This window comes from Salvia splendens, chromosome 7, assembly GCF_004379255.2.
Source record: "Salvia splendens isolate huo1 chromosome 7, SspV2, whole genome shotgun sequence".
NCBI classification, from domain to species: Eukaryota; Viridiplantae; Streptophyta; class Magnoliopsida; order Lamiales; family Lamiaceae; genus Salvia; species Salvia splendens.
The window spans coordinates 16092537-16102752 of NC_056038.1; the positions used below are offsets into that span (position 1 = coordinate 16092537).

The following is a 10216-nucleotide window of genomic DNA, read 5'->3' on the forward strand; positions in this document are numbered from 1 at the left end:
GTTTAGACATAATATTGGATATATAATATTTTTTAATTGATACACATAATGTACATATTATATTATATAATGGTTATTTTAGGTTCTGTAATGCACGATTTGTGATCTATAATGTACATTTTTATTGACCAGTTTAATATATGTGCATTGGTGAATGGGTGAAGAGAATTACCAAGTATAACTACCACCACTGTATAAAATCGCAAAAAAAAACGGCTAAGCAAACGTTTACATTACATATCATAAATCGTCCATTACTGAAAATAAAAAAACCATTACAAAGTAATATATGTGCATTATGTGTATCAATAAAAACTACTCCCTAGCCGAAATGATATCTAAATCCTAGGTGAATGACTGAAACTCGTGGACTTTGGCGACAGTTTTGTTACTTAATACATACTACACCCTAGCCCCAAGGATTGCTAAACCCTTGGGGAATACATGAAACGTGCACCGAACAATCAAACACGGCCAATCTTAAACTAAACTGCTCAGCAAACATTTACATTACAGATCATAAATCGTCCATTACTGAAAATTAAAAAAACATTACAGTGTAATATATGTACATTATGTGTATCAGTAAAAACTACTGCCTAGCCGAGATGATATCTAAATCCTAGATGAATGATTGAAACTCGTGAACTTTGTGACGGTTTTGTAAATCTTAAACTAAACCATGAAAGTTTGAACACATATAAACAAAAAAATTTCCGAAAACCTAATTGCATTGAGCAATTACTCCACCAATTAGTATTTCAATTGAAGAAATCAGATTAATTATCAACAAAGTAACCAATTAAATTATCTTCTTCCATTGTTGACGAAAACGACCACAATCAACGACGGCTCGAAGATAAACGATTTTGTAGGTCGAAAAACAAAAACAAAATTTGGTATTGCTTATGACTTCAACGACGTTTTCCTTCAAAGACGTTTGCCTTAAAAAACAAACAGGTTATCTCCAGCACATATAAGGATCCACAACAAAACTCAAGTTCATTTCCAGCTAAGGTTACAAACCAGCTTTCTAAATCACATTAACATTAGTTCTACACTGATCAGTCTGTCACAAACTGTTGCCATTAATCCTTGCATGATATGAATGGTTATATTCTTTTCATAGATCGTTTCAAGCAGAGCATAAAATCAACCGAAATAAAATTCAGGAAACCTAGAAGCTTGAGCGTCAAATCAAAATTCCAACTAAATTCTCAACAATATGATTTAGTCAAAAAGCATAATCTCTCTTTTCCAGAAGTATATGCTAATTTCGTTAGCCTAATAATTGTTCCATCTCAGTTTTTAATTAAACTTGCCCCCACCCCGACCCCAAACAAAATAACCGTTTGGTAAACTCCAAAAACAAACAGAGTGAATTGACAGTCACGGCATCACAATTGACTTTTTCCTGAAAACGATATCCAAATTTCTGGGGCAAGTGAAATGTAAACCGCGCAAATTGTCACTAAAATCGCACCGACCGTATAATGATACACACATACACGTATATGGAACGTATACCTTCGTATTGCTCAACGTAGATGTCCTGAATCTGGAAGTGGTTCAACGCTGCAATCTTCATAGAGAATGAAATTTGGAGAGAGAATACATAATCGTGTATTTGCACAAGAAAACCGCTGCAATCTTTTGAGGGAGAACAACAAACTCATTTGTGTATCCCAATTTTGACCTTTTCAATTTTTTTAATCAATTAAATTAAATTCATGTGGCATTATTTTGGGCAATCAGATCTTGAAATTGAATGGACGAGATTAAGAAGGATATTAGAACAAAATATGTAAAAAGGAAATGAATACATCCCTATATATATAGAGGGTCCTGTTAGGTTGAGATTTTTTGGCCTAATTGAGAACTAAGATGCATTTTCAGCCACTCATTCACAATTTTCGCGCGATGTCAACTACGGAGACATTATGTCAACTAGGGGGCATAGTTGTCATTTTCGCGCGATGTCAACAACAAACGTTATTTATGTCAACTATTATGTCAACAACAACATTTTACAAATAATTAATGTCAACAACAAATATTTTCATGTCAACAACAAATATTTTCTTGTCAACGACCTATATTATTTATGTCAACAACAACGTTTTACATATAATATATGTATATATATGTACTCGACATTATACATATGTAGTTGACATGGATTATATATGTAGTTGACATGGATTGTACACATAGTTGACTTATATGTGTATTGTTGACATGAATTGTATATGTAGTTGACATTATATGTGTGTAGTTGACATGAATTGTATATGTAGTTGACATGGATTGTATACACAGTTAACATTATATGTGTGTAGTTGACATGAATTGTATATGTAGTTGACAAAAAAAATTAAAATAAAAAAGTATTTATTGAATAAAATATACCATGAAATTACCATTTTGCCTTTCATAATTAATTAATCTAAAAATATTTTCCATGTGAAAAATTCTGGACCACTCATTTAATAAAAATGAGTGGCTGATAATGATCTCAATTCTCAATTAGGCTAAAAAATCTCTATTGAAACCCTATATATTATAATATAATATTATGGGAGATAAAATAATGGAGATTATCATAATAATTTAGTCATTAACCTTCGTATATTTTGACATAAAATAACCATATCTTAATTTCTATAAATCAACTTTGAATTATAAATTTTTTACTTAATAAATATACATTAATGATTTGTATGCTGAATAAAATTCCAACACATGAAATAATATTTTTTATGATAATATATTTTTATATTCAATAATACTTGAGTTTAATAACAATTACACCATTACTATAAATATCAATAATGTAAATCATTTAAGTAATCAGTAACAAAAGAATATTACAATACAAATTTGTTTGTAAAACTAATAGGAGTAATCAATAACAAAATATCTTAGAACCAATTTTTATGTAAATATATTTTTATATTAGTATATGTATTTATGGAGAGAGTGGCCGACCTTATATTTATATTATTATATTTGAGAAAGTGGCCAGGTAGTGGTTATTTGGATTAGTTTTACTTCAAGCAATTAAAGGAAAAAAAGTAGTAAAACTGAAATACGCGTGGGTCTGCGTTTCATTCATGATATTATGCGTTTTATACACAACATCCTCTGCTGTGTTATTTACTACTACAATCCACCCCAGAGACTGTATACTTAAAATTGGACATTTATTAAAGGAGTATAAAGAAGAGGATCAACACATGTTCATATTTTTCTATCCTATTAAAAATGAAATATTTTCTTTTTTTAATTGTCTCATTAAAAATAAACATTCTTAAAATGGAAATAATATTAGTGTCTTTTTATTGATTCATAAAATAATATTATGTAAAATCTTATGCTAGCAAATAAATATTTTATATTTATTGCGATGGAGGGTGTATTAACTAAAGAAAAACTACGAGACTTGGAATTTACGAAGAGGAAATTTACAAAAATTTTCCACAATACTTACCTAATATAGTATGTGTGCATATCTTGGCATTTTTATTGCACTAAGTACCTACTACTAATTTCTTCTCACTAATTAAAAAAAAAATTAGCACTCATATTCTCTCACATTGAAAAGTAAGTTCCCTGGATTTCAACATCGATCATAATCACAGGTCTCTTGCTCAACACAATCACTTGCTTGACTTTTTGTTGTATGCATTTAAATGTCAATCAAGAAGCCTGATTGCAACCGCCGTCTCCACGCTTCTCTCTCCTCCTCTTCCGTCCGGCCGACGCCGGCGGCCCCATTTTCCCGGCGTCCATGGGGAAGTTCAAGATTGCCTTACTCCCCCTTATCTTGAATGCTGCGCAGTCATACGCCCGCGCCGCATCCACCGCCGTCTCGTACGTCCCCAGCCATACCCGGCTCGATTTCCGGGCTGGGTCCCGAATCTCCGCCGCGTACTTCCCCCACGGCCTCCTCCTCACCCCCCGATAACGCCTACCCGACCCGGAAATTTTATCCGGGTCGGGTTTCGTTGGAGGACAAATTTCGGGTTTCGCTTCAATTTCAAAGAAATCGGACCGGAAATCCGAACCGGGCCGGTTTGGGTCTGAAGAAGACGAGGAAGGGGATGCATCGGAGAAGTAAAGGTCGAAGAAGGAGTCTGAAAAATTGATGTCTTCAAAAAGGTGTTGGCGGATGAGATCTAATGTTAAGAACTCATCTGAATTTGCCATCATGATAACTCTTTATGTTGTATAGTGATATTGTGGAAAAGAGTTTGAGATATTATTGTGAAGGAGAAGAGGAATGGGACATATATATAGAGAGAGTTAATGTAATGTAATGTAATGTATGATGAGAGTGTGTTTGTTGTGTATGTACGGTGTGGGAAACGTTTGAAGTTGAGTTGCGTCTGTTTAATAAGTAGCTGTGGGGACACAATTTTCGTCTTGTGGTTGCAAGATCAATACCCCTATAAATATAGTGATTGTGGGGCCCTCTGTTAATCATATATAAATCAAAAAGTTTTTCATATATAAATCAAAAAGTTTTCATTATAGTGAGGGATGGAACTAGACTTTCAAATAAGCCGGTGCTCAAATCTTAAAAATAATATAATAATAATAATACTAAAAATTTCAATTCAAATATAACGTCTTTACAATTTTTACGAGGCTCTAGATGATAATTGTTTTCGACGTGACGCCATTTCTTGAAACCGTCGAAGAATGGCCTCATTTTCAATTTTGTTAAAAATTTCCCTCTCAGTGTATACAACTAAGATATCATTCATCCAACCATCTTCCATCCTGTTTCGCAAATCAGTCTTGATAAATTTCATCGAAGAAAATACTCTCTCAACAGAAGCAGTCGCAACAGGGAGGATCAGAGTCAACTCAATCAAACGGTATACCAAGGGAAAAGCCTTATCTCTTGTGGTAGCGACCAAAATCTTTGCAAGATTTCCCAAATCTTCAATATTGGAGAATTCGACTTTATCAACTATATCACTGATATAAGTTTAAAGTTGATAGGGAAGGGCCATACATTTAGTGCACGAGAAGTCATCCGGATAAAGTTCTGCGAGATGGACCAACTTGTCGATATTGAAGCTAGCAAAGGAGTTCTTGGACTAAGGCAATTCATGCAAATAAGCAATTCTGTATTTGTTTCTGGGAAACGATTTTCCATCTCTTGAATAACTAAATCAAGAACCTAATAATTATAAGTAATACGAAATTAGAATACAATGAAATATTTAATAATAATCATAACTAAGAAATAAAATAGAAATCATACCTGACAATAAACCTCCACCTTGTAATGATGATAATTTGTAACGCGTTCCCCTCGCTTCATTCGCACACCAAACTTGACGGTATCATCCATATTGATGACATCAATGTAATTAGTCACACAAAACTCTTCAACTTGTCTCAAGAATTGGTTCCATCCATTCTCCCGAAAGTCTTGCAAATTCCTTTTAGTTGTATCAATCAAAGATATAGCTTGAACTATATTTTGATCCCAAAGTTGCAAAACTTTTGACAAATCATTTGTTGACCCAAGCAACTCTACCATCAAGTGTAAAATATATACAAAGTCATAGCTTCCAAGCCTCATACTCAATGTTTTTGATATACCTCTATTATCTAGATTAGTACCATCTTCATACACATGTTCAAGCATTTCAATTATCGATGACCACATACCTTTTAGACGAAGCAAAGTAGTGAAGTGTGATCCCCATCGAGTGTCACCCGGCCGCCTTAAACTCATCTCTTGATTTAAACCTCTTCCACTTTTAATCTCTTCACTTTCTAGAGATTTGACAATTTTCTCATGCTCAGCTTGTCGTAGTTTGTCTCTCCTTTTACAAGATGTTCCACATGTGTTCACAATCATAGTGACAATGGTGAAAAAATCACTTATAGCACCATGTTGTTTTGTAACATTTACCACCACTAGCTGGAGCTGATGAGCAAAACAATGGATGTACTTCGTAGATATGTTTTCATTTAGTATAAGGGTTTTCAGACCATTGTACTCACCCCGCATATTTGATGCACCATCATAACCTTGACCTCTTAACCTTGATAAAGATAAAACATGCTTAGCAAACACTGAGTCAATCCCTTCCTTCAATGACTTTGCTGTAGTATCAGTGACATGTACCAAGGCTAAGAATCTTTCTACAATCTCTCCATTATTGTTCACGTATCTAATAACCAAAGCCATTTGCTCTTTTACCGATGAATCTCGCATTTCATCAACCAATAGTGTAACGTCCCACTTTTCGAACCCTAAGACGATTGCTTTAATTTCTTTTAATGTCGCGAATTAAATGGCGAATTGTTATGTGATTTCCTTGGTGACCTAATTTTGATTTGACCGAGTCAAATTCTTTGATTTTATGACGTGGCTTTTAAATAATTGATGCGGGATGAAATATATTGAGGTGAATTATTTTTCCTAAGGGTGAGTGAGATTTAATAGGATCATAAATAATTATCTTGCCCATTTTATTTAGAATTTTTGACCACTATTAATTATTGGAGAAGAATTCTATTTTTCTTGGATTTAATTATTTGTTTGGGATAATTATCCAAATTAAATCCAAAGCCCAATTACTTTATTTCTTCATGAGAAAAATCGACACCTATGCCTTATACCATGGAGATTTCGAAATTTCCTAATTATGGAAGGAGGAAATTATTTATTATATTATTTGATCCCCTATTTATTTCCTCCCATTAATAAATTCAAATATCCTAGCAAATCTTGCCTTATCTTTTTCAAATTAAAGATTTGAAATTTATTCCTTGTTGAGGGGGATAATACACGCCTATTTCCTATATTTTTGGGAGGCTTATTATTATTTTTCTGCTCCGTTTTATTTGATTCTACTCCGTGAAATACAAAATTAAATCATAGGCTAATTAAATAGCCTATGATTTTCGAAAATTTCCCCATTATTCCTCCCAAGAATCACGTTAATCCTTCCCCCACCAAATCCCCTCCAAATCTTCATGCAATTAATTGGAGGATTTATTGCTAACTCTATAAATAGGGATAAAACAAACCCTAACCATAGCCCCCACTAATCACACGTCTCTCTCTCCCTCCCACACGCCCCATCTTCTCTCCACTCCTCTCCCACTTGTTCTTCTACTCTACTCAAGATCTTTTCATCCTTGCCAAGAGTTGGTTGAAGAATCAAGATTTCTATTTGTTCTACCGATTGTTTCAATCAAGAAAGGTACAATCGAACTTCTTTTCTTCATCCTCTCCATTCAAACATGGTTTTGACTCCCTCATGCATAAAGTGATTGTAGGGATTTCAAATCTAGGAATTTAATCGGTGGGAATTTGTGTTTGTATGAGAACATTTGTGAATAGGCGATTTCGAATGAAATTGTGTGAAGTCTAAATGAATTTTTGGTGAATGATGTGTGATTATATGAAAACATGAGTGTGAGAACTCTTTTAAGCATGTTTGTGTGTTAGAAGCATAAAAAGGTTGTGTTTGGATGAATGGGGATAAAACCCTAGTTCGAATTTTGAAGCATGAAATTTGTAGTGTTCGGACAGTAAGTTCCGACGCGTATTTGACTTACCGAATAAACCCCCTTTTGTTCAATTCTTTTTTCTGAGTAAACTTCACGATGTCTTCTGTGTCGTGTGTGAATTTCAACCCATTTGGACAAAAGATGAAATTTTGGTGAATTTTTGAAGTTGACTGCGCAGTTCTGCTAGAAAATATTTTTCTCGACCAGTAGGTTACGTTTTCGATTTGAAAGAAGTTGGGCAAATATTTTTCACGGTGTCTTCTGTGTCGTGTGTGAAAATATTTTGGTATGAAATCTTAACTGGGCAACAATTTATGAGTCTACTGCATTGTGGTAAAATTTTAGCCCCAACGGAAGTTGGGTGAATTTCTAATGATTTTTACAAAATGATTGCGCAATGCTGCCAGATTTCTATCTTTACAAAAACAACTATGTTGTTATGTGAAATGATATACATGATTTATATATGTGTTAAAGAACCCACGCTATGATGAAGTGATGTGTTATTCGATGATGTATGCTATGATGTGTTTCCTTTTGTTGATGGGAAAAAGGGAGACGTTAGGGACATGCATAATTATGAGTCAACGTTTGGGACTGATTGGTAATACATATTATCTAAAGGTGATAACTCGTGCACGAAGCGTGATAACAAAGGGAAAGAAGTACTTAAGGTCTAAACGGTCGAGGTGGGCTTTCTTTTAAATAAGGACGATGTCCTAAATGTTTTATCGATGGGATATGAAACTGTGTTTATCATGCCTTGTTTGATTTTAACGTGCCTATCTGATGTGGCTTCTGCCACTATTATTTAAATCGAATTCGAGTCCTCGTAGGGCCGCAAACCCTACTTGGATTAGTGTACACCTATGGTAGACCGTGTGCTAGCGTACGGGCTGGCCGGTCTAGTGACCTGGTTTGTGGCCGCATTCCTTGTCATGTATGAGCAGATATGGCTAACGTCTATGGGAAAATGACTGATCAGTCGACTTTTACAATGGGAAATGATTTTGAGTGCCTCGGACCTTTCTAAAGCTAAACCCCGATGGTTACTTATGTAAGGCATGATAAATAATAATTTTTATGAAAAATGTTTTTGGCATGAGCCCACTGAGTATTTTTATAGTACTCAGCCCTGCATGTGTTTTCCCTATGTGCAGGTTGAGCGGCGACGAACGGTTGGCTGTGCTGAGCAAAGTAATTAATTGATGTGACTGTCTTGAAACTCCGAGTGTCGTGGTGTCTTCACACATGACTTCACTCTATTCTTGGATGCTTCCGCTAAAACATGATTACTCTTATCTTTGGGTTGATACTGAAACCTGTTTTACTTATTTTTGGTTGATCTTGAAACTATTTTGATTTCCGTTTAGAGTCTAAAGACATGATATTGTTTGTGAGTACGTTGAACCCTTGTTATTTTGAATACCAATGATTATAATTGTTTTCTCCTTTGGTTCATCTATCAAAGCGGCACCCTGACCCTTTTCTCTTGATTCATTGTTCATTTATTCCCTTGGTCAACCCCCCTTTTTAAAACCCTAGCCCTTTTATTTGATTGCATTTAAGTTCTTTAATCATGATCGCCGTGACAGTTTGGTATCAGAACCTTAGTTCTTTCCGCTCTGGACCCAAGAGTCTTGTTGAGTCAAAATCTATTCATGTGTAAATTGACTAGTTGATAATCGTCGGAGGCTCAACACCACGACTCGTCCCCGCCCAACCACGAAGAATGAGGTAATAAGTATCTTGATTAATATTGATCTGAAACTGTGAAATATTGTAAATTGCGATGGGAATATTACTCTTGTGAGAATGAAGATATTTCTATGAGAATCGAAGCTAATATGACGTCTTTGAAAATGTTGCTTGGAAGTGTGGGATGATGAAAATACATGGATATGAAATTGCTTAATACATGATGAATATTGTTGTGCACACCCCGATAGGGAAAATCGGCGAATATGTGATTGGACTTCTATGAGTTTGGATAGATGAAATTCTAAATGATTGATATTACATGAATTGTGAAACGTGAAGTATGAGTGTGATTACTTGATTATACTATGAAACAACACCTGTGGGAAATAAGTATATACTATGGCTTTTGGAAAATGTTGTGAAGATATGAACCGGGAGACACTATGAGATTATACAATTGCTTTTGTTTAACAGTGAGGCATGACGGCATTGAATGTGCTGGATATTGGAGTATGATTGTGAACTTGTATTGGTTGATATTGAGATTTGCTATTACGTCCACGAAACTGCAAAATTTACTTGAAGAAAATACATGTTGCTTCCATCAACGATAAAATTTTATGCCTAGGCGGTTGAAATTTCATGACCATGAAACTGTGAGTGATACGCGTGTAGTTGCGAGTTGTGTTTGTGATACAGATCAGCATGATGATTTATGGAATGCGAATCCATGGATGATTAATTGACTGAGTGTTGCTATTCACATATATTAATGTACGGTGTTTGTTATGCTATGGAACACCAAATGACTTATACGAATAAATGTGTTGATTGTGCAATATATGGATGACGTATATGTGGTGAAAATTCATGACCGATGAATTACGAGGTATTGTATAGAACCGCTATTAAAGTGAAATGTGGAACTTTTGAACTTTGTTGCGAACGTAGGAGTCATATGAAGCTTGAG

General features: G+C 34.6%; 2 protein-coding genes across 2 annotated transcripts; both read right to left on the reverse strand.

The window, feature by feature from the left end:
• Positions 1 to 3418: 3418 nt before the first annotated feature.
• On the reverse strand, positions 3419 to 4276 carry LOC121811021 (ethylene-responsive transcription factor ERF106-like). The gene has a single exon (XM_042211771.1). It carries the CDS (start codon positions 4210 to 4212, stop codon positions 3700 to 3702), a length of 513 nt encoding a protein of 170 aa, XP_042067705.1. The 5' UTR covers positions 4213 to 4276; the 3' UTR covers positions 3419 to 3699.
• Positions 4277 to 4643: 367 nt separating this feature from the next.
• On the reverse strand, positions 4644 to 6214 carry LOC121810484 (zinc finger MYM-type protein 1-like). The gene is made up of 3 exons (XM_042211247.1): positions 5276 to 6214; positions 5070 to 5191; positions 4644 to 4986 (listed from the first exon to the last, which is right to left on the reverse strand). The coding sequence occupies exons 1-3, from the start codon at positions 6212 to 6214 to the stop codon at positions 4644 to 4646; spliced, it is 1404 nt and encodes a 467-aa protein (XP_042067181.1).
• Between the last annotated feature and the right edge of the window lie 4002 nt (positions 6215 to 10216).

Coding starts and splice junctions, on each gene's coding strand:
- LOC121810484 (XM_042211247.1), bottom strand. CDS start 6,214: ATGGCTTTGGTTATTAGATACGTGAACAATAATGGAGAGATTGTAGAA. Junction 5,192..5,275: donor AGGTGGAGGTTTATTGTCAG/GTATGATTTCTA, acceptor TATAATTATTAG/GTTCTTGATTTAGTTATTCA. Junction 4,987..5,069: donor GCTTCAATATCGACAAGTTG/GTCCATCTCGCA, acceptor AACTTATATCAG/TGATATAGTTGATAAAGTCG.
- LOC121811021 (XM_042211771.1), bottom strand. CDS start 4,212: ATGATGGCAAATTCAGATGAGTTCTTAACATTAGATCTCATCCGCCAA.